This window comes from Odontesthes bonariensis, chromosome 3 (genome assembly GCF_027942865.1).
Source record: "Odontesthes bonariensis isolate fOdoBon6 chromosome 3, fOdoBon6.hap1, whole genome shotgun sequence".
Taxonomy (NCBI): Eukaryota; Metazoa; Chordata; class Actinopteri; order Atheriniformes; family Atherinopsidae; genus Odontesthes; species Odontesthes bonariensis.
Genome location: NC_134508.1, coordinates 29,206,166 through 29,231,253, shown reverse-complemented (window position 1 = coordinate 29,231,253; position 25,088 = coordinate 29,206,166). Strand labels below are relative to the sequence as shown.

The 25,088-nt window shown below is 40.0% G+C and overlaps 1 protein-coding gene across 1 annotated transcript; it reads right to left on the bottom strand.

Moving 5' to 3' along the window:
• Positions 1-357: 357 nt before the first annotated feature.
• On the bottom strand, positions 358-22,166 carry shmt2 (serine hydroxymethyltransferase 2 (mitochondrial)). Its single transcript, XM_075461477.1, has 12 exons — positions 22,052-22,166; positions 12,964-13,155; positions 10,081-10,160; positions 8,522-8,722; positions 8,179-8,260; positions 6,333-6,455; positions 3,970-4,109; positions 3,705-3,867; positions 3,297-3,396; positions 2,532-2,687; positions 1,897-2,004; positions 358-1,670 (listed from the first exon to the last, which is right to left on the bottom strand). The coding sequence occupies exons 1-12, from the start codon at positions 22,082-22,084 to the stop codon at positions 1,543-1,545; spliced, it is 1,506 nt and encodes a 501-aa protein (XP_075317592.1). The 5' UTR covers positions 22,085-22,166; the 3' UTR covers positions 358-1,542.
• Between the last annotated feature and the right edge of the window lie 2,922 nt (positions 22,167-25,088).

The window sequence follows — 25,088 nt, the reverse complement described above, 5'->3', positions numbered from 1 at the left end:
TCACAACACAGTGAAGATAGCTGAAGTTGAGTTCTGCATTAAAAAGTCACAGTCTTAATCTAAAACTACTCAGTATTGCAGCACAGACAAAATTAGTGGAAATATTCAAGCCCACATAACTAACAAAAGTCCAACTGCAGCACTAAAACAATGGTTTCATTTGTACTAAGCCTTATTTGAGTTGAACTTGCAAGGTTTTTAAAAAAAGATTTTAACCGTTCAACACATATACACACAGTCACATCAAAGTTAAGATAAACAAGTTCAGATTTTGACAGAAGCGTCTCTCTAGTTATTTTTAAACCTGTGGTGACAAATAACGTGACAAGTGATGTCAATCAATGACATGACACAGCCTAGATTCGCATTGACTTTTATTAGGTCTCTGATACCAATACAAATATTCTAAAAGAAGAAAACGAGTTTCAGTGTGCAATGGCTGACAATGTCTCAAAGATTAGAAACAGTACATGAATGAACACTAAAGCAAAATACTTGGTGGTATATTTTGGCAAAGAGTTGATGGAAACCTGACGATATATTAAAAACGGTGGCAATTTCATAGTTAATTATTCTAAAAAGTATATAAAAGTATATTCTTTGTAAACAGAATGTAAAAAAAGAAATTGTTACAGGGTGACATTTCTGTTACTCCATTTGGTTATTTTCAACTTTTTTTGTCATAGCAAAATACTGAGCAATTACAGTGACATCTATAATATGCTGAGAGAAATAAAGTGTCAAAAGAATATGACACCCTTGGTTCCGCTAATATAAATTCACATTAAATTCTACTGTGTGTGAAATGCTTTTGAAACTATCTGAGCAAAATTTGTATCGTGCTTTATTAAACTATACCATGTCAAATTATGCTGTCCACTTCCTACATAATGTACCTTTCCATCTTAGAAAGAAGTGGCTCATGCTGTTAAAAGCCTACTTTCTGAAAAAAATATATTCAAATATGTTGAGTTAATCTTCTATTTTAAACAAAAACACCCCTTTTCACCTCATAAAGTCTCTGTTTCTAGCTAGTTTCAAAAGCAGGAAATGACAGTACCAAGCGGTCATATACATATCTCACCGTCAATAAAATAAAACATGTGATGTTAGTTAAGAATCCGTACAAAATTTATCACTTATCGAGTCAGAGACCGTGACACAAAGTGTTGGTCTTTGATGTTTTCCTTTTCCTCGCACTAAATGAATGGTGTGTAGACAGCTGAGAAAAGGTCTTCACACATAACAGACAAAAGGTTCTTCTGCTCTACAAAATATGTCATATTTCATTTAATTGTTTGTTTACTCCAGCCCGTAGGCTATGATTTTACAAGAATAGACTGATGGACGACAGCAAAGAAGTATGAAAAATGCGGCTTCACAGATCTTGCTGGGGAAAAAATGAACTCGAGTCATCCCAATTCACAGGCACCAACAACATTTCACAAGCATGACATTTTTCCATTTTCTCCGTGCACACTTCTGCCCAGCCAGCTGTCTGCCACCTGGCCGTTACAGGCCCATGACTCCACATCGTCTGGACTAATGGTCGTGGAACCCTGGCATGGGGAACGGCCTGGCGAAAGCCTCGACACGGTACCGCAGCTCTGCGATGCGAGCCACCGTCTCTGGGTCCTGAAGAAGGAAGTTCTTGAAGTCCTGAAGCTTTCCTGCAGGGGTTAACAGTAAAAGACAAAGGCTTAGCTTTCTATTTTTAGCCTCCTTTCTTTCATCAGCACTGGGCTTTTAGTCCCCCCCCCCATCCAGCTTTTTGATATAACTCACTACATTTTACTTCATAATAAATCATTTCAGTCTGCTTTGATAAGAGAGATAATAAATAGAGGCATGTGTTCTTAGCAGTTACATCCGACTCTCTCATCAAAGTAAGCTTACCTGTCTTTTTCTTGACATCCAGGGCAATCTTGAAACCCTCATCCATGAACTCGACAACTTGCACAAAGTCGTCTTCTTTGAACTGTCTAGAGGTCAGAGCTGGAGCACCTAGTACAGAGAAAAGTCATTCATTTAGTTCACTTTTTTTCCTTAAACTATTTTTCCCAACTTAGAAGGCATACAGTCTTTGGAAAATAACAGACTCCTGGAGCTGCTGGAGAGAGACACAGATGGGTAATGTGTTGAAATACAGATGTTCTAAAATTACACAAATTCTGACGGTTGATGGGGCACTAATGTGAAAAGCGGTCCAGAAGAGAAGGGATAACAGCAAAGCACTGCAGGCAAGACATCTTGCCTTAAGAGAGAGCTGAAACGAGGTGCTGTAGATATGCAGGCTCTTAAACTTGCAGGAAGATGATTAAAAAGCTAAACAAGTTTAATTAATCATGAACTGCTCAATGCTTGTGGCTTAACTGGTGGCTGTCTAATTTCCATAAGCAGAGCTACAGCTTGGAAAAAGTAAAAGCAGATTAAATAAAATGTAAACTTGGGAAAACTATTTGTTTATAGTTGTGGCAACAGATCTTAGTATTAAAGCCCTGGTGTCTGTCTAGTTTAGAGCTGTTGCTTACCTAGCCTCAGGCCTCCGGGTGTCAGGGCACTCTTGTCTCCAGGGCATGTGTTCTTATTGGCTGTGATTGACACTAGCTCCAGCACCCTCTCAGCCCGAGCTCCGTCAATGCCCTTAGGCCTCAGGTCCACCAGGACCAAGTGGTTATCAGTTCCACCTGGAATATTCAGTGTTTTTAATTAAACTTTTGAAGAGCGAAAGTTCAAGTCTTTGCACACATCACATTTTCACTTGTGAAAGCATTCAGCATTTCACAGCATAACCTCAACCTCTGCTTAGCTTTTAGGTGTGGTTTCTTTTAGCTTTAGAATATGAAGCAGAATGCAGTTCAAATTAACACGACACACGCATAATCTTTTTTTTTTTTTCAGTTCGTTCGCTAAAACATATGCAGAGGAATAGAAATAATCGGTTTGTGCTCGCTGCAGTGGAAGCACAAGACAAGGCTGCACTTTTTTTTGTAAAAAAGGTAACAACCGAATGCTATACATCAAAAAAGAGCTTAGGCAAGCAGATTAAATGCTAAACAAGACTCCAGCATTTGCTCACAATCACAAAGTGACCACTTTCATCAGATTTTATTTTCTTGACTGACAATGCAGCTGCACATGATAAATTTAAATGCTTTTCTGCTTTTTTCCACAGTGTGAAATTTGCATTCATCTGAGTTTTTGTCGTTTCTCAGCTCTTTGCTGAGACGATATCCTCACTGAGATTTCTTTAAAAAAAAACGAAAAAAAAAAACCAAGCAAACAAGTTAGATTACCTGATACCAATGTGTAGCCTTTGCTAAGAAGAGCTGTAGCCATGGCCTTGGAGTTCTTAAGTACCTGGGCAATGTAGTCCCGGAACATGGGAGACTGTGCCTGGAAACATAAAATAACGGTCAAATCATCAAGTTGAGTCTCGTTTGAGAAGTGAAGAAATAGTGCCATGTCAAAAAATCTTTAATGATTAACTTCAAACAGACAGCATTAAGATCCACATGGTTCACAGCAGAGAAAGCTGGGGCAGATTCCCACAGAAACTTAAAAAAAAAAGCTATTGAGCAGCAGCACATTTGTTATAAGATCTCGAAGAAAAACTGCCTCTTCGATTATTCGCGTCTTCTTAATGTCTGATCGAATACATCGTCAACTTCTGCAGTAAAAATGGGAATTCGTGTTAAACGGACCTGTTTGAGAGCCACAGCTACACCAGCAATAGCGTGGTTGTGCGGTCCACCCTGCAGGGAGGGGAAGACTGAAAAGTTGACCTTGTCCTCCAGGTCGTACAGGACTTCCTTTCCTTTCTTGTCGACTGAGCGAAGCCCTTTACGGTAGAAGATGAGGCCAGCCCTGAACAAAACAGAATCATTTACTGATGATGAACTCAATTTTGACCATCAGTGTTTGTTTCATACTTTATTATGATGGTTTTATGGCACTGACTATCCTTACCTGGCTCCACGGAGTGACTTGTGAGTGGTTGAGGTGACGAGGTCAGCGTGTTCAAACGGGGAGGGAACGGCTTTGCCTGCCACCAGGCCACTGATATGAGCCATGTCAGCGAGCAGGTAGGCGTTAATGTCAGTGCACAGCTTAAAGATGGGATGGAGGTAAGATCTTAAAATTATGATACATATTTATGTAAAAGATACAAAACTTCATCAATATTAAAACAATTACATCACTCTTTGTTACCAATACACTGCAGAGCAGAGAATCCTCTAATCTACTAGTATTTGTAAGTCGGTGCAATTTATCATTTATCATCCGGCCAAGTGGGATTTATCTACTCAATCTTTCTGAGAAAAAGGTTTTTATAAAGGTTTCCAGTGGACTTATGAAAATGAAGCAGGATTGTACCATTGCAGTTGTGGCGATTCAAAGGGAAATTTTGTGAATAAACTAGTTTTGTCCATTTCCATGAAACATGAAATATGAAACACATAAAAACTGGATCCAAAAAACTAAAAGTCAGTACTTCATCCTGAATTACTTAAATCTAAAATGCAGTACGGATATACATGGCCTGTACTGTATATTTTCTCCAAGAAAATGCTGTATATTCTTTTATTACTCCACTTTGTATCAGTTAAGAAAAGCTACGCCAAAAGATACATGTGTATTTTCTCCCTGAGATTAAGATTTGATAACTAACTCTATATGTGTTAGTTGTGCCAGTCTGAAAAGGTCTGATATATTATGGAAGCATTCAATTCAATAAATCCATGCTGTCGTCTGCCAGCATTTTTGAAGATAGCACAAACAATTAACAGCTTGCTAACATGCAAATCACTCAAAGGTGAATGATCAGAACGGTCTTTTTTGTGTTCCAATTAATTTGCATAACAATCTTCCTTCCTCTCATATCTAAACTGGATCAGAAAGCTTATCAAGAGGGTGTTGTGCTGTAATTGACGAAAGCAGAGACTAACTCAGAGGAAATCTCAGGAGCCCATAACTGGAAATTTGGAAAGGAGCCAGCGTGGCAGATTTTACCATAAAACACTGAAAAGTTCCACAGAGGCACCCGGGAACGGGGGCGGGGGGGTATATGGGTCCTCTTCAGGCATAGTGGAAAAGTGGCTATGGTGGTTAATAAAAACAACTGCTCTGCAATGGTTGGACACTCCACCTGATGGTACTGGCTAAACAAAAGCTCTGCCAAAAAAAGGGAACCAGCCATGGAATGAAAGAAGTGAATCACAGGGTTGGTATAACAAAACAGATAAAGGGCCCCTTGTGCAACATGAAAGAGGGCAGTGAAGTGTGAGGTTAAAAGTTGCCACTGTGTGCTCAGTGCAAGTTCAGTTTGCAACAGAGAATGTAAGCGTCCGTGCTGGTGTGTGGAAAATGTTTAATGACCCTAAAAGTGAATGCACTTCATTTAAAGAGATAGTTCGCCTCTTTTGACATGAAGCTGTATGACATCCTATACTAGCAATATCATTTATGAACATTGACTTACCCCTGCTGCGTCCTGTGAGCCGAGTTCCGGCCTCGTTTTGGTATTGACGAAAGTAGTCCGGCTAGTTTGCTGGGGTTTAAAAAATAAAGCGTTTTGCTTGAGTAATACATCACAAAATCGTTCTCCAAGAAAAAGTCAGACCTCACAATCGCTTGGCGCCATTTTCTCTCCCATCGCATCACTGCACGCTGCCGCCTGCCGACAGCCGCACCTGTTACGGTGTTTACTGCTCGGTCTGCACTTTGGTCTGCACTGTCTACACCTTGAAAAAGGCGCGGCTGTCGGCAGGCGGCAGCACGTAGTGATACGAAGGGAGAGAAAATAGCCCCTAGCAACTGTAAGGTCTGACTTTTTCCTGGAGAACGATTTTGTGATGCAAATGTATTACTCTTTTGAACGCATATTGTTTTGAGAAGCAAAACGCTTTATTTTCGGGACCCTAGCAAACTAGCCGGACTACCTTTGTCAACGCCAAAACGAGGCTGGAACTCAGCTCACAGGAAGCAGCAGGGGGTAAGTTAATGTTCATATCATAAATGATATTGCTAGTATGGGATGTCATACAGCTTCATGTCAAAAGAGGCAAACTATCCCTTTAAAGCAGAGGTCTTCAGTGTGGAACAGAAATTAGTAAATATATGCCTATATGGAAAAAAACCACTGTCTGTCAGAGCGTATGGGATGCAGGTGTGTTCGACATTTTAATGAAAAGGTTGAAGAAGTTTTACATTAGCCGGTGAAGCTGGTCTGACCTCTGTAATACAAGATGAGAAGTGGAACAAACTGGCATCGGGAAAGCAGGGTCGTGATGAAAATAGGCCTAGCTTTGAATATAGGAATCTCAATATACCTTCTTGACACGGGCATAGTCAATGAGGCGGGCGTAGGCACTTGTGCCAGCGATGATGAGCCTGGGCCTGAACAGCTTGGCTGTCATCTCCATCTGGTCGTAGTCTATGAGTCCCGTTGCAGGCTGCAAAGAGGGAGACAGATTGTGAGCAGAGAGAAGAGGTAATGAAAAGAGGAATGAATAAAGAGGAAGTGGAGGAGGATTATTAGAGGGAGTGTAAGGGTCAAGAAAAAAAGGAATATAGGAGGATGAAAGAAAATTGTTAGATATCTAAGGATCAAGAGCGAGCATATCAACACGGAGGAGAGATTTTTCCATTTGAAGCTCATTTGAAGCAGCCAGAATTGAAGTACTTTGGCTACCTTAAAAGAGAAGGAATCTGTCTAAGAGAGACATTTACAACCATCATATCATAGATGAAAATAGAGCAATTCCAGTAATGCATCCCCTACTTTTCCTAATTCAACCATTCGGGGATCTGCCCAACTCCTGTGATCAGGCTGAACAGATCAGACTGGCTTCAAAACTCTGCCTTTTCCTTTCGATGAACTAGGCAATTTAAGAAACATGTTAGTTAATCCATAGTTCTGAGAGTAACATGAAATGACCAGTGTGTCTGGTGCTTGAATCTACAGCTTTACCCTTCTAATCCTCCTCCAAACACCTGGGGAGAGAGACAATGAAAGACAGCAGGATGGAGCAGGAAAACAAAGTGGGAGATAGAAACAATGGTGAATAAGAAAGTCTGAGACAAGAAACAGAAGAAAGAAAAGGACGACGGAAAGCTTTATTTAGACAGCCTGATAATCTCCCATCTCCAAAGAGCACATCTATGGATGCCCCCTCACTCCATCAACCTGCTCATTGTAAAGACAGAGCCAGTGATGCTGGCCAGCCTGTCGATTTCCCATTATCTCTCTCGCAGAGGGGTCCTGCCTGCCCATACATCAGCAGGTCTGGACATGCAGACTCGCACTGCCATCCATCAGCCCTTCCCAACACTACCACACAACTATCAACCCCAGGAATAAAAAACAATACATTAAATATACCATATGCTGATCCAATCTACTGTATATGGTAACCGAAAAGATTACTTGTCATACTCGTGGGACCCTGACTGTACAGCTCTCCAAGCAAGTACACAACCTTAAGGATATTTTACATAGTATGACAGAGCGACTGCATGCTTTCATTGTGTAAGGTGGTCATACATCAACTTAAAACCCTTGAATTGTTCTTTCAGTAAGCTGCTGCTGTCTTCCGGGTTTAGGCTTCCGTGAGTCAGACCCCCCCCCCCCTCTCTCTCTCCCACTCCCACTGTGGACAAGGAAATAAACAGAATATCGTAAAAGAAATAGCTAGACCAGATCGTTATCCAATGTTTCTTCCAGTGGTGTCCTGGAAAAATTATTTCTATGAAGGACAGCTTTTTAATTCCATTATAAATGTGTGTATATTTCTTTTTTTTTGTTTTTTAACAAAAGCACAATACGTCATTCCAGATGTTCACATTTCAAAGCAATCCATGATGAAAATTGAAATTTTTGTGGGCAGTACTTCGCTTACACTCTGTGCTTTGACCTTGTGGTGGTAAAGCAATTCAATGTTTTCTTTGCTTATCCAACCTTTAATAGTTTTTCTTCCGTTCACTATTGCAGTGATTGAAAAGGGTTTAAAGAAAACCCGGTTTACAAGGACAGAAGCCAACACTTTAGTAACAGAATAGTGCAACTTTGAAAAACTTGATTTTTCTTGACAAAGGAGGTCAAATTGTTGGAATTTTAAAAATTCCCCCACACTTAATAAGACTGTAAAAATACATAATTTTGATGCTGCTACTTACATGTAGCTTGTATGGCATGGACTCAAAATAGATTGATGTTGCAGAGATCCTCTTCACATCGGACATGTAGCCATGGGTCAGACTGAAGTGTCAAAAAGTAAACAACACAAACATTAGGTTTTGTGCACTACCATCAATGTGATTTATAAAGAAAAAAACTCATCTATTTCTAGTTTAAGTGAGTGTGGGAAAAATAAAGAATAAAGCACTGGGTTTATTCTTCAGGCCTTTTGAGTGACAAACAATTGGTGACCAACAAAGAAACTAGGGCAGCTTTGAAAAGTGAGAGGATAAGAGAAAAAAGTGACAAGGCAGAGAATAAAGAGAAGCAGAGACTACTGACTGTCCTCCATCAGGCAGATCCAGGCCCATGATACGGTCGTGGGGTTTAAGAACGGCAGTATAGACAGCAAAGTTCGCCGGAGAACCAGAGTATGGCTGAACGTTGACGCCCCACTTGGCCGGATCCAGGTCGAAGGCCTCCAGCGCTCGCTTCTGACACAGAAGCTCGATTTGGTCAACCACCTCCGCTCCACCGTAGTACCTAAGATTAAAGTTGAGAAAAAACAAAAAGAAAAATGCCCTCTATGAATGGGTGAAACACCACTTCTGCTAAAACATCAAATATTCATTTTATTACAATTTAGAGGTACAACACAGGTATTTGGCCTCTTTGGGGCAACACTGACATGTTGCAGAGTACCCACAAGAACAGTTATTATCTGACACATCCAGCAGACCAGACTGACATTCATCTGGATCCAACTGGTGTCCAACTAAGGAATCTAAATGAATTATTCAGTCTTTTGGGTCCGTTTCTTTCGCCAATTCCTGATAGAAATATCTTCAAAACAAACACAACAGGCATTTCTATAACACTTATCCATTATGTTAAGCCACTAGTTTCCATCTGTATCTACTTCATTATCTGCAGACAAAAAAATATAAACTCTGAAAAATCTCAAATTGATTAATTACATCACATTTAGTAGAACCTCTACCAAAGCGAATCACAAGCGAGGAACACATTGGAGGGTAATGTGGGCTGGGGTTCAGTCTCTTGCCCAAAGATGATACTTCATGTAGACTGTTGAAGACCTTCTGATTGGGGGACAACCACTCAACCTCCTGAACTACAGCTGCCCCAGATTCATCAGCTCAATGCGACCCCCTTTTCACAGTGTCAATTAACTGATATAAAACATTCCAGACTACAGCTGCTTCTTCAGCAATGATTGCATTATTCAATGCATTTGCCATGCATTTGGCACCACTGGTTAAAAAGACCTCTGACCAAAGGTGACCCCAAATTTCCACTGCAGATCTGGGACACGGCAGGTGGAAATGCTACAAACATTTCAGTGGAATTGCAGATGAAGGAGCAACAGATGGCTACTGTACAAACCCCTTATTGAGTGAGATGATCCTTTTGTTTCATTACATTAAAGTGTAAAGCGGCAGATGAGTGGGATGGGGAGGATAAAAATTAAAAACGCATACAGTGGGAGGGAGGTTTAAGAGAGGCTCATATTCCACGATTCAAAAGGCATCAAACGCCGAGCATTTCAAAGCATGTCAGCTCTCCGTTTGCTGTTGATAAATATGAATTATCCAAGGGAAATTAAAGAAAATTGTAGAACTGAAATAGAAAAACACACAACTATAAGACTGGCACTAAATTCTTCCAATGTACTCCTTTGGGAATCCTATTTGGCAAGACAGAGGCTCTGAATTATTTGCTCTGTGGTTAGGATGTACAAATACAGGCGGCCTTGAGAACACGCTATAAATTAGTATCTAAGTGCATCTTTATTTTTGCCATGTTTGTAACAAATGTCCTAAAGCAAAGAATGTCAGCAGCACAGTATTAAAAAGCTGGGGTTGAGCCGCATAAACACCCACCTTCTCCCTGGGTAGCCTTCAGAGTATTTGTTGTTCAGACAGGAGCCCTGAGCTTCCAGAGCTGCTCGGCTGCAGAAATTCTGTGGTGAAAGCACACACAAGCAAACACACACTTAGATCAATGACAAGAGGATGAAGGGACAAGGGCGGCAAATTAAAGTCTGTTAAGTGATAGTAAGAAATCCCCCTCCGGCTAGAGACAATCATTACAGTATTGAACTCCCAGACTTCCATAGACTAACACTGCACTTCACGGTGCTCATCGCTTCATTGCTGAAAGATACTGGACAATAAAATAAACATTTCTGTCATCGTGAGGTGTTTCTGAGTGGCCTTTTAAAAAAAGAAATGTTGATTGCAAATGATTTTGCAATCAACATTTTACAAAAAAAAAAAATACAGTGAGGCTGCATCTTGCAGAATTTATGAGTGTTCTGCAACTAAATGTAAGGTTTTCTTCCTCTGTCCATGCACCACATTTTCACCAAGTCTCATGGAAATGTCTCAATCAAGCTGTAACCGCAGTTCAACTCAATTGTGCACACCATGCTTACAGGCCCTCCTAATACAGTCATGCAGAGACATTTTGTACATTGAATGTAAGGCTTAAGTGCACCTAATATAAACTGTAACATGACTTAACATATGTACTTACTACTGAGGACAATACAAATGAGTGGGACCTTCCATTTAACTACTAGATGTACAAGGTATCATCCAGTATTCAAATAATTGCATCTCTGGCTAAATATGACTTGACCTGTGTTGCACAAGTCTTTTTTGCAAAACTTTAGTAATAAAACTGGCGTGTATTACCATATTGTCAGTAATAAGATTTAACACAGGGTACACAGACAAATGCACCCTTCTCACTCCTTTGATTGGGTTGTAGTTGCAGTATCATGTGCAAGTCGTTATGTTAATGCTTCACCTCGGAGCAAAAAGAAGATCAAGGGAGATAACGGCTCCAGTAACGGCTTTCTGCTGCATCTGTCTATCAAGTTGATAACTGCATACATTAGGAAAGGAAAGACATGCAGCGTTTTGAGGTGCGTTGTAGAGCGACTTAGGGAGGAGGCAGAATGAAGATATCAGCTTTATCTCACACTAGAGTGGTCAGGCTTTGTGTTGGGAAGGTGCTGATATACTCCACTGAATAACTACTGTGGCAAAGAAAGAAAGAACAACAGAAGATAAAACCTTTTCTGCCCTTCTGCATGGTAAAATTCTCCATTTCAAACCACTGAGCCCTCGAATGAAAACAAAGGGCTTCCCATTTTTTTTCCTTTAAAGGTAGGGTAGGAGATCCTGGATTTTGAGTCCAGCGAAGCTGCATTTTGAAAATACACAGGTAAAAAGTCCCAACCCTTTTCTTCACTTTCCCCCCGAAGGCACGCCTCTAGAGTACATGAACGTGCACGAGCATGAAGGTGCACGAGCGCTGTTCTGACAGCAAGCATCGATAGTTGCTGTATTTAGTATTTAGTATATGATAACTATACGTTTAATAATGCTAGGTGCTAGCCAAGCTGGCTCTAGTTTAGCTTCCTGCCAAGCTTCTGGACGCGTAATTCGTTCACGGAGCAGGGTACGCGCACAGGGGGAAGGAGGGGGAGGGAGGAGCAGATTGCAGTTTGATAGACGGCATCAGAATCCAATCATTGTTAACTGTCCGTTCACAATGATTGGATAGTGTTTTTCCTAGATTGTACGTTCTAGAGGCCACTAAAACTTTTCATATTTGTGTCAAAACTTTTAATTAATTGGTTGCAATGGGGGTGTGAAGAGTATTTCAAGCAATATGTAAAAAAATGCTCCAGAAAAAGAACCCCTACCCCACCTTTAAAGGTAGGGTAGGAGATCCTGGATTTTGAGTCCAGCGAAGCTGCATTTTGAAAATACACAGGTAAAAAGTCCCAACCCTTTTCTTCACTTTCCCCCCGAAGGCACGCCTCTAGAGTACATGAACGCGCACGAGCACGAAGGTGCATGAGCGCTGTTCTGACAGCAAGCATCGATCGTTGCCGTATTTAGTATTTAGTATATGATAACTATACGTTTAATAATGCTAGGTGCTAGCCAAGCTGGCTCTAGTTTAGCTTCCTGCCAAGCTTCGTTCACGGAGCAGGGTACGCGCACAGGGGGAAGGAGGGGGAGGGGGAGGGAGGAGCAGATTGCAGTTTGATAGACGGCATCAGAATCCAATCATTGTGAACGGTCCGTTCACAATGATACTGTTTTTCCTAGATTGTACGTTCTAGAGGCCACTAAAACTTTTCATATTTGTGTCAAAACTTTTAATTAATTGGTTGCAATGAAGGTGTGAAGAGTATTTCAAGCAATATGTAAAAAAATGTTCCAGAAAAAGATCCCCTACCCCACCTTTATGTGCTGTATAATATTCACTGTATTCATCAAAGTACTACGCTGCACTTTATTGAGCCCCAATAAACCTTAAAACAAAGGTTTTTAACTCACTCCTGGCAGTTGCAACATGTAAACTAACTTCAACCACAATAGATATTCACAAGGGTAGCAAGTCTGCACAATCATCCCTTTTGCCAAAACATTAATCAGAGGTGAAGAGGTGTTCTCAGCTACTTGCCAACATACAAGAGAAATGCTGCCAGCTTATACAGAATGAATAAGAGCTTACATTGTGTTTCTTGAAAAATGAGCCAACTTAACAGGATGAGTCTTAGTTTTCTACAAAAGGCTGACTCAAAAAAAAAAAAGTTCATAATGCAATTTGAGTACCTGTTGCCTGACTCTGCTAAGATTCAACAGAAAAAAAGTCAGTTAGTCTTTAACGACAAAGGCCGGGGTAAAAGAGCTGTATTAACTTGCTTGGTGAAAAACAGGAAATCAGACTGAAAGCTGTACCTCGGATGCAATGAGCTCCAAACCACGACACTGCCGGTCCTTCTCCTTCTGCAGAAGAGCCCACATTTCGGGGTCATCCTCAGCCAGGCTATCTTGACCAGTCCAGGGACGATCTTCATCCACCACGCGAGTGGCAGCGTGGGACTGCTGGAAACGTACACTGAGGCCAACAGGGGCCCGCTGGCACAGTGGCTGGGGGCAGAAGGAGAGTTGGGGTTAATTATGAGAGAAAAGATACAGTCAGAAAAAGACTCAAACTGAAGTGCGTCAGTTTTACTGACAATAAACTGTATTTTCTGTAAGAGGGTTTCAGCTATAAGTTGGAAAAGTATCAGGAGGAAAAACTTATATGATGAAAGTTGTTAGGCATTTCAAGGAATCAGATATTACACAGAATGTAATGTCTCCATGCTCGATCACTTCACATTTTTCTGACTTGTATCCTTTCCACTACTCCTTTCCTCTTTTACTCCAACATGTAGCCTGGTACAATTCGAAGCTGGCGTGTTTGCGTGATATCAATAATCAGCACAGTTATTCAATTATGCTTCCCTCAGCACTTCTGCAAACTGAGGGAATGACTTTTACAGCCTCAGTGTACCAAAAGGAAGAATATAGAGAACAGATTCAGCAATTCCTGCTTATCTAATCTGGACTGAGGCTGGCAAGTTCTGCTGCAGCTGCTGCTGCTGCAATGCCTGATCACAGGAGAGTGCAGGGTCTAAAATTTTCACTGGCTCTTTTTAAAATATAAATTTCATACTGTGTTCAAGTCTGTCTCCACTTCTCTGGCTTTGCTCTACATAAAGTTTGGACAGTATGTTCAAAACATTTGTGCACACAGAAAAGATTCAATTGTAATCAAAACTTAACACACAGGCGGAGCGCTTTGTTGGAAAACGCTCAAGGGTTAAACAAAATGCTCGACAGGTTGATTACACTTGGGACAAATTGGCTTTTTCTCGACATTTAATCAGCAATATGATGATGAGTCTGAGTTGAGATCAACGGCCCCAAACCTAACCTATAGTTATCATCTGTACAGGTGTGCTGGGGTGTGAGGGACAGCCTCCCTTTAATAGCATCATTAAAAAGCAATTAACTCAATGCGTAGGACTAGTTAAAGACATCTATAAAAAAAAAAGAAAAAGAAAAAACACCATTATTACAAGTTGTGTAAAATAATGAGTGTATCTATGGAGTGACTTATTATTTCTATAGTCCTTCTGCTATTAAATGTAATATAATTAATAGCACAAAGACTAAAGAAAAATAATTAAAGCTCCAGTAATGTTCAAATAAATGCAAACATTGTCCAGCCCAGCCCAGCGTGGCCTCTCCTTTCTGCCCATCCCTCTGCTTCCTGGGCTCTGGGGGGAACAACGGTGAGACCCTATTGGAAGCAACAGGTACATTCATCACTGATTTCTAACAGTCAGCAAGGTTGCATGCACAGTTGAGTCGGGCTGAAGGGAATTGAGTTACTGACCTAAGGAGGTCAGAAGACAATGCTGTGGACCTACAAGACATTCTGCCGCTTCTAACTTCCTCTGTGAGATCATCGTTCTTGTAAATATAGCTGAGTTCACTGCACAGATAATGTTATTCAGCGTGGAAAGGCTCGATTTTGTACAATTTCTGTTGGACTAACACGTTTACACGCGTTCTAAAGTCTTAAATATTAAATATTGTGTTGGACCAACACAATATTTTGGCTTTTGCCACTGCTTTGTAAATGTGCTCACGCTGTACCCTGGACTTCTGATACTGGTGACAGTGGTGAAGGTGGAAAAGGGGAAAGGCCCCCCGTCAGGGTTTTGGAGAAGAGAAAGACCTGGGGAGACAGGTTGAGCTGCCTCAGAGGACATGTTTCTCGCCAACAAATCACACGGGTCATTAAATCCTGACAGCAACTGTCCTCTGCTGTCTGCGTTTCTGTTGGGGCACGCCAAAGCCAGGAAGCCAGCAGCTGAAAGACCCGACACTGTGTGGCTTCAGAGACTGCAAAACAGACAAGGGTGCTTCCCCATTTCCCTCGACTCCCTCTTTTCCCTTTTCCCCCGTCCTCCTGTCCTCATCCTGTCGCCTGATATTGTGAGGCAAACTCAGACAGCTAAAATTCGTGTCACATTTTTATTAGTTCATCTCGTCATCGATGTCACGTCATGGCACAACGCTAAGCTTCAGACAATGCACAGGTTAGTCCCTGTGGTCTCGCTCCCCGTTTCATCTCTCAGCACTGATCATTACGGGAGATTAATTAATAAACACAAGATAAAGTGATCCAAGAAAAGTGAGAGCCAAGATGCAAGCACCAAATATGTCACCGTGGGACTATTTTTAGGCGACAGATTATGCTGTCGTTTGAAGGTGAACTTCATGAAACTCCGCTGCGAGGAAAGGGGTGGAAGAGGCCGCATCAACCTGGAAGCTGAGCATGAAATAATTGTAGAGTAAATGATGAACCGCATCTGTGTAACTATAAGGATATTGTTGGCATTTTGCCTCTTCTGTCAAACATCCATGCACATAACCAATAGCAGAGAAGAAGAAAATGGAAGAAAGAGAATCCTTTCATTAATCTTAGTTCAGTATTATTTTTGCCCAATTTCTATAACAGCACCCGAAGCTAGTCAATTTTACGGAAGACTGCTGTCCATCAGTGGTTATACCAAACAACAATCAACCCTGTAACACAAGAAAAACAAACAGGGCTCGAGTAGAGTAAAAAACTTATGTAAGAAAGCGGAGAAGTGTCAACAGGGCAGCAGCATCTGTCAGTCTGACATTTAGTTGCCTCTTTTCCTGTCACTGACTAATAGCAGGGCTGTCCATTACAAATTGCCTTGTGATTCACTCTGGATGACACCAGACTGAGAAGTCTGGACAAAGTGTAGAGGCACAAAAAGACGGAGGCACGACTCTACTCTATCCAGGTCAAAAGGTTTGTCATGACGACGATCAGAGACTTAACTGATGGTGGCAACAAAGCCAATCTTCAAGAGGTGAAGGCAGTGGAATGAACCATTTCTGCGGTAATCTCTCCACAAAATGTATTTGTGTAGCGAAGACGATTGTAAAGGAGTTTTTCCATCGGACTACAGTCTGGTGCTGCAGATGCATGCAGTGGGGACTGCATTGTTGATGCTACTGGGTGAAGCCTGACACTTGGAACTCCTTTTGTTGTCTATCAAATCCAGAATTGATCATATCAGAAACAGAAATACTTAGCTGCAATCTAAGCTGTATTTGGGCCAATTGTAGCAACAATTTTGAACCAACTACATCTAATCCACAATATGAAAGTGAACTTAATAAGCACAAATTTGTTGAAATTAAGCCACTGCTTTCAAGTTACAGTGAATTTGATTTTATCAAAATTGAAAGGAGACAAATGGCTTATTTCAATTTACTATAAATGCAAATAAATTAAAAAAAAAAAAAGGAGGACTGCATGATCGGTGTAATAAACTACAACCCCAATTCTAAAAAGAGACTAAAATGTAAATCAAAACCGAATGTGATTCTTTGAAAATTTCAACTGAGAAAGTGAAAGTGAGACATTTTGCTACTTTCTGCTAATCTTGAATTTGATGGCAGCAGCAACACACCCCAAAGACGTTGGGACAGAGGCGATAAAAAGATGGAAATCTCCTGCCCTGTCCACACAAACACGCTTAGTTTTGCACAACAAACCAAAACAAAAAGGTTAACGCGTTTGCATCTCTCATGCACATGCAAACAGCGAAAAACTGATTTTCAATAAATGCTTTGAAAAGAGAAGAATTTTGATGTGTTCATGTGCACATGACAAATGGAGCGTTTGGACATCTCAAACTACTTTGCTCATGCCCGCTTGTTGCTTTGTGTAATGAGCATGTGCTGGAAACCATCACAACAATGCCAACTAATGTCAGTTTTCCTGATTTTTCATCACCCTGTACTCTGCTTTATCGACTGTCCACACCATAAACATTTGTCCTTCAGTTTTGGTTCATAAGTTTTTTTCTTTCTTCTGAAGTTCTTCCTTTGCATCTCAACATGTCGCCAAAGTAAACGTTACTGACCTGGTAGGATTATTTCAGCATTTGTGGGAATTTCTGTGTTTCCATCTGGAAGGGGAATGTTTGTTCCAATGGAAAGAAAAACAGATTAAAAATAAAATACCAGGAACAGTGTGCAGGAACTGGAGGAACACACTGCAAATAAATAAGTTAATAGGCAACATGTCAGTAATGTGATTGAAAATGAATTTACAGAAAAAAAAGAGGAACGTTAGAAAAACATAAACCTCTCATAAGTGAAGGTAGCAGAGGTTCAGCAATGTGGACAAAAACGCATCATCAAATTGTGAATCCATTTCAGCAAACTGTTTCACAGTGCAAAACTGCTATGACTTTGAATAGGACATCATCTGCAGTACATAATATCATCAAAATACTCAGAGTCTGGAGACATCTCTGTGTGCAAGAGACAAGCTGAAAATCAATATTAGATGCCAGTGATCTTTGGGCCCTCAAGTCTTAAAAACAGACTTGATTCAGTCTTGGAAAAAAAAAAAAAAAAAAAAAAAAAAAAAAAAAAAAAAAAAAAAAAAAAAAAAAAATCGCTGCATGGTCTCTGGAACACTTCCAGAAATCACTGACTGTGATTAAAGCTCCATCGTGCAAAGAAGCACCCATATGTGAGCATGATCTGGAAAGACTGCTGTCCTCTCTGGACCAGAGCCCATTAGAAATGGACGGAGACAGAGTGGAAAAAACGTTTTTTTTTAGTCAAATAAATCGAAATGTAAAATTCTTTTTGGAAGTCATGAATGTTAGACATAACAGGAGAAGACCACCCAGCTTATAATTCGCGTTAAGTTCAAAGGCCTGCGAGATGATTGGTTTAGGGGTGCATTAGCGCCTATGGAGCCGGGACTTGCACATCTGGAGAGGCAACATCGATACTAAGAGGTTTATGTCTTTCTCATGGAAAGTCTTGCATGTTTCAGTAAAAAAAATGCCATACAACATAGTGCATCCATTACAGACGTCTGGCTTTGTAGAGCCTGTGGCTGGACTGGCCTTTGCACTACAAGCAAGCAGTCCTTTCACCAACTGAAAACACAAGTGAAAGGTCCGTCCTGCAGGCAACCTGCAGTCTCCTCAGTTCCCAGATATTTACGGACTACTTTTAAAAACTTTTTAAAAAGTGTGGTTCTACAAGTGGTAAACATGGCCCTGTCCCAACTTTTTTAAGACAAGTTGTTGCCATCAAATTCCAGAAAAACTAATATTTCATATTGATGTATGAGATTTGCACATCATTGCAATTTGTTTTTAAGTAGCATTTTGCACCATATTGGTGTTTATTGGGGTTGTTAGACAATAAAATGTCTATACATTTTGTCTACACATATAAATTGCTAGTCACTTTTATTGCATTGCTCTTTTTGGTCATATTTTGTCTATAAAATGTCTAATATCCTACAGCCCAATAAGATGTTTTTTTTTTTTTAAATTGATGTTCTTAGGATGAGTGGCTTTAATCTGTCTGACAGTGTTTTATCATAAACTAAATATTTACAGTAATAAAGAACAAAGCATCATCAAAAATTCACATTTGATAAGACTGACAAAACACATGCTTCCATTTTAAGTAAATTTCTAGTTTGTTAAAGGCAGAGATAGTTTTTTCCGTCTCTGTATTTGTGGAATGTGGAGGACGTGCATCAAGGGTGCTCTCAACACGAGAGACACTATGAAAGTAAAGGCAGCCAGATTTCAAAGACAGAGCATCACCAAGCATCAACATCACTGTAGAGGGCCATGAATAAGCACTGAGAATCTATCAATTCCTCTACAAAATGAATAAACCAGTTTATTAAAGAATGAAAGCCTCTGCTTAATATATAACTTTTACAAGTTTACGCCAAACGTTTTTTGAGTAACAAGCACCACACTTTAACTTTAGTAGTTTCTGTGTAGAATGTACAACTATATAAGTTGCTTTTAGGGTAACATTGAAAACCATTTCTAAACCAAAGACTGAAGGCTTGCTGCTAATACAGTATACATTTCTTAGACATTGACTCACAACACATTAACATTAACTTCATTAACAACGAATGAAGTGCGAAAACGTTCCTGTAATCTGTTTTTAATAACATATTAGATTGTTTTTGTTCAAGGTCAATGCACTGGGCTATTTGTACATATAGATTCAGCTGGAGTAATTCATCTTTGATTCAGATGGGTTTGTCCATTGCCGACTTAGGCTGGCTTTGGTGAAGTTCATAAGAAACTAAATGTAAATCAATCCCTCCATGATCTTGTAGTCGCTACAATTAACGCAAATTCAACCAAATCCCTGAGAATTTAGCACAAGCTCACAATTTTGTCCAATCGCCACAACTTTAACCAAACAAAAAAATAAAAAAATGCATGGAAACTGAAATCAAATCTAATACAGATCTTGTGGACACCACATGTCTTGCGCACATACATAATAAACTGTGTTGTGAGTCAATTAGAATGCACTTAACCAATTAGCACCAATAGGAAAAGCATGCGAGCATGTGAACCATGTTAAGTCTTTAATAGGAGACTTCAAACACACTGAAAAGTAGTGACTTGTAAAACTAGGTCTGAGTACATGCCACAAAAAAAATTGGCTCAAACTTGCCAAAGAAAATATGTGAAATTTATAACATCTCTTAAATAGGTCACTGTATCAAGTCCAAAATAAGACTGCTAATCAACCAACTTTATCACTTATTATCAGTGGTAGTTACTGAGGAAGGCTTGTACAGAGAGGTGTGTTTGTGAAAGAATGAGGGGATGGGATATTAGAATTTAAATTGAGATTCCATGAATTATTGGGATATTAGGATGACATTGTAGCTACAACAAAACTAGTTGCCAGTTTATTAATTACACAAAGCAAAACGCCATAAAACACTGCTATTATTAATTGAAGAATCAGTTGTGTATACTTAAACATGTACTGTATTTTAACCAGTAACAAATGGTACTTAATCAAATATCAAAAAACTTGTTTGTGCACAATTTTCTGCATGTGGTTGATAAATCAATAAAAAAAATGGGGAAAACTGTATTACCATTAAGTCTGTATCTGGAAAATTATGACTGCACTGTACTCACACCTGCCCTTTAGCAGTAAATGCTCAAGATAATAATTAAGAATCTGCTGACGCATCTAAAGTCGAGTCAGAACTGCTTCTGAAGCTGGACACAAATGCACCTTTATCTCCTGCATAACTATCTCAGAATGGGAGGTTCGGAGGTTAATATTTGCTTACTGATCCTACAGAACATTTGAGGCTCATATTGGACTTTGAACATAACTGGAACACAACCAGCAATTTCCAGATTATGTTATTGTATGTTGGCTTGGTCTTGCATTATCTGCATAGGTACATTAAATGGGGCTTTTAACTCGACTTCATCTAGCCCCTGTTAGCTCAAACTAGGATGTATGGTACTGATTAGCCCAAAAAAAACAAAAAAAACAAAGGAACACTATGAATTAGCATAGACAAAAAGCTTTGTCTATGCTAATTCATAGTGTTTGCATGACTTTCATACTGCATCAGATTATAATCAAAGACAGTTAAAAAATTAAATACATCATTATGTAAACAATGATGAATTTATACTTATCTTTCTTAAGTTAAATCAATTAAACAGATCAATACTTTGATAGAGATAGTAGGAGCTATCCAATTTAGACATCAGGGCAAAAACGTGCATTTGTTTCGATAAAAGAGTCGTTTGGATGGCTTTTGCTCATATAAGATATCATATTCAAATCCCTTCAAGGTAGTTTTAGGATGCTTAGATTTTTATTTTCTCAACAAAAGGTTTATGTACAATCTTGAGGGAGGTTATTTTAAATAAATAAAAGTTCTTCTTGTGGTAACTTTCACTGTTTTAGCTCTCTAATAAGGCAGCAACTATCAATGGCATATCTCCTCTGTTACAACAGCAGAGATAACGCATTGTCGAGTCAAACAAATGTGTCCTACCCTTTACACAGTGTCAACTGCCAAAGTTATTTGTAATTTGCATGCTGTACGGAGAATATAAATACACTTGCAAAAATATAGTATGTATAAAAACACAACCAAATGTGGCAAATCGGTAAGATACAACTGGAAAACTACCTTTAATGTCAGTGAGAACAGTTACTCTGCAAAGCTAAAATTTGACCCTCTCTCCCTATGCACAAATTTACCTGACAACTTACAGGGCTGAAACTCAGACAATAAAAGACCAATATTAGATTTCATAATTGTATACACATTAACATCCTAATACCTGAATTCTCACTAAAAGTTGTGAAGCATAATTAGTGGACAGCCTTTCTTCAATGAATTTGCAGCCAATTCAATGCAGTTGTCTCCCAATTGTTAGGCATTGGGACAAATTTTAACAGTAAGTGAAACGCATTTTATTGTTTTTTGTCTTCTCAAGTAGTACGTGTTTGGTTTGAAGAAAGTTATTTATGTCATTCCAGTCGATTTTAGTGCAGATGCAGTCACACAACAGATCAGACCCAAAACTATTAGTGTCAAATTCATATAGATAGAACATTAAAAACAAAAATATGTGAAACTCTCGTGGTTTATATTTAGACACATTTTTGTTTCAACAAAAACTTGATGAACTAACTTTTACATCCAAGCCTGCTTTAATGTATTCGTCTTGTTTCTTGGAGTTTTACCTCATGATGACAGAGCAGTCACTGTTGCATCATTACATGAATACAGCTGTAGCAACCTAACTTAACCTAACAGGCATTGGCGGCTAGCATGCTAACTAACCAGCTAGCTAACAATCGTTAAGGTTGCAAAAAAAAAAGCAGTCCATACGGGACAGAAAAGGCAGAAGGTGATTTACTGTTTCAAACGGTATATCATTTAATAGCAGCTGTACAATAAACATTGCCCCCCACAACTCAGACCCACAGTGACTCGAGCTAGCTAACAGTTCATCCAAGCTGAAACGCCAGCTTAGTTACCCAACCGAAAACCCCAATAACAGGAAAATGACACAAAAAGTGTAGCCAATATTACAATTACCCGTGTGAGCTGTTTCAGAGCGAATGACAGCATGTTTCCAGTTGTGAGATCAGAGGGAGAAACAGCACTGCAGGCAACACACCGCTCACAGGCTCCAGAGGCAGCTTGAAGTTCGACCTGCCGAAAGGGTCGATGGGAATCGAAGGCTGATGGAAATTGCATAAATTAGTCCAATGACTACACAACACAAACCAGATAACGTGACCTGATTTGGACTGTCAGCCACTGCAAATATTTTTATTATCAGAGTTCATGCATTTACGTGAGCTGTATCCAAACATGTAACTAATCTCTGTGAATTGTGAAGTTGTGCCACTCTCACGTCAATTGAAACTAATATATTAGTTTATATTCTAATATATTCTATATATATTCTAATTCTTTTTTTCAGCTGCTTTTTTTTAATGCTATACCATACAGAGAAACCTACAGACTAAACATTTATTGAAGCTATAACAAACTGACCAATATATTGAATATTTAGATTCCAGTTATATGCTCAAAATTAGGGACTAAATCTGGACTATGAAGCAGCATTTTTTAGCACTATTATAGGAGTAATTGAACAATATGAGACTTGGCATTATAAAGCATTCATACAATGTCAACACAACTAATATTCCTGCAGTATTTGACTTTGACGATGTCATGTTCGCAAAACGTTTTTACTCCTACATTACTGCATGTGTCCTTCACTGATTAAATGTGTTACTCAACTCAGTCCATGTAATGAGTGAGTGAGTTTGCAGTGATTCTTTATTCATATGTTCAATACTTTAATAGCAGTGAATAAGCAAACAGCCAAGCTTGAATTAAAATCACCACCCCCGTAAATCTAATACATTAGTTATTACAGAACAGTCTCAACTCAGTTAACAGGTGGAGCTTGAGTTTAGATAAATTTGTTACATACTGATGCAAAGTTTCCCTAAATTTTGAAGAACTGCTTTTTGCTGGCTGGGGTTGCTGGTCCTGCGAATAGTCTCATGAAAATAAAGTGGTTACAATATGTGTATCATTTAATGTGTTAGAAACTACAACTAGAAACTTTCCAAAGAACTACAAGTTCATTTCCCCTCCACTCCACAAGGTGGTACAAGTGAGACAATCTACCTGTCAATCATTGCCTACCCTTTAAATACAGACCTGGAAGGGCGGGATTTCCTCTCTTTGTCCCCAAACACACCTGACTGGAAATGTTTGGTGAGGTGTGCCATGTGTCTGTTGGAGTTATTTCAATGTAAGTCCAGTTTCATTTATTGATGAGGATCATGTTTATGTACTAACTGCTAATATGTTAATAGTAAGTTTAATAGTTCATTTGATTTAACTTGTTTATTATGAAGTTAATGTGAAGCTTGACTAGATATTGTTTTGAATTGTCTACTTTGATGTGGTATGTGTTGTGATTGTAAGGCAACATTTCTGTTTGTATTTTACTTTGGACAAAACATTGTAATGTTGTTTTCTGTCTTTGTAGAACCATTGGTACTCCTCATTGACACTCATCCAGCTCTGTCACCGACTCCCCCTTTTTTTTGACTAAGGGAGAATAAACAACAAATTGAGTGCAACCTTGTTTCCTGTGTGGTCTGTGTGGCTCCAGTCAGAACCTTAAATACCCTACAATTGGTCCTTCGAGCCGGAAACTGAGCCAGACACCACACGAAGACAATGGCCGATGTACAACCAGACGAGATAAGGCCTACTGATGAGCCCCCTGTACTTGAGACCACTGAAGGTCAGGCTACCTCCACTGAGTGTGCGGATGGATCCCAAGGTGATTTAGACGCAACCGAGCTTTACACAGAAGATAAAGCCCCCCCGCAAACATCATCTAAGCCATCTTTACCCACTGATCAAACAGAGCCTAGCCTTTCACTTAATCTCCCATTACCTACCTCTCACAAAGAGGACCAAATCCCTTTGCCATCAGTACCTTGTGAAGTCGTCTTAAAGCCACCTGCCCTTGACCCAGGGTACAAGGACAGAGAGAGAATTGTCAGACATGTTGCGATTAATAGACGCATTCGCCAGAAAGAACTAGAGTTTGAATCAGCCCAGCTTGTGTCCAGTTTCATTCAACAAAACAGCCTTGATGATCCTGGTGGAGCTGCCGCTCTCTTTCCCTCACCTCCTAATGTAGCCACCTCTTCCTTTTATGATCTGCCCGCATCCAGAATATTCACTCCTGCCCCCTCAAGAATCCCGCAGGCTGACAATCAAATTCTTGCAGCTTCACAGTTTCCTCTATTCCCTGAGCCTGGCCTTCCCAGGGTTCCCCAAACATTTCCTATGCCTCAACCTATGGATCAAAATGTAGCCCTCGTCCAAGCTCCCAATTCTGCTGCTGCAACTCAAACAGCCCCATTGTCCACAGGCTCTATTCAGTCTTGCCCTTTGCCCCCTGTAGCTACTGCTCAAGCTGCAATGCTGTCCATGCCTAGTGTGTCTACCCAGTCTTCCAGTCACCATGCCTCTGTCAGTGTACCACACTCCTCCCCTCCTATTCACCATGCATCTGCACCTTCAGCTACTGTCCAAGCTCCTGCTTATACTGCATCCATGCCTGATCCTAGATGGCCCACGTTGACTGGTAGATTGCCCCCAGTGCAAGTTACATCGTCCCAGCAGCCACAAGCTCTTTATCCACCTATTCAACCCCCCAATAACATGGATCTGTTAATAGCCTCAGCATATGGGATACCAAGACCTTCACTTCCTGTGTTCAAGAGTGGTCAAGAGAGTGAGTTTGCCCTCCTGAGAATGGCTCTCCGTAACCTCCTTGAAAATCACCCACATCTTACTGAACATTATAAATATCAGATCCTCTTGGACCATCTGCAGCACCCAGGTGCTAACAAACTGGCCAGATCCAGCATGCATGATGCCAGACCATATTCCACAGCTCTTGCAGTGCTTGAGGAGAAATATGGTCAGCCAAGGCTCCTTGTTCAGAGCGAAATTGGAGCAATTTTGAATTCCCTCATTTGCATAAGCGATGTAGAGGCCCTGGATGATTTCTCCCTTTCCATCC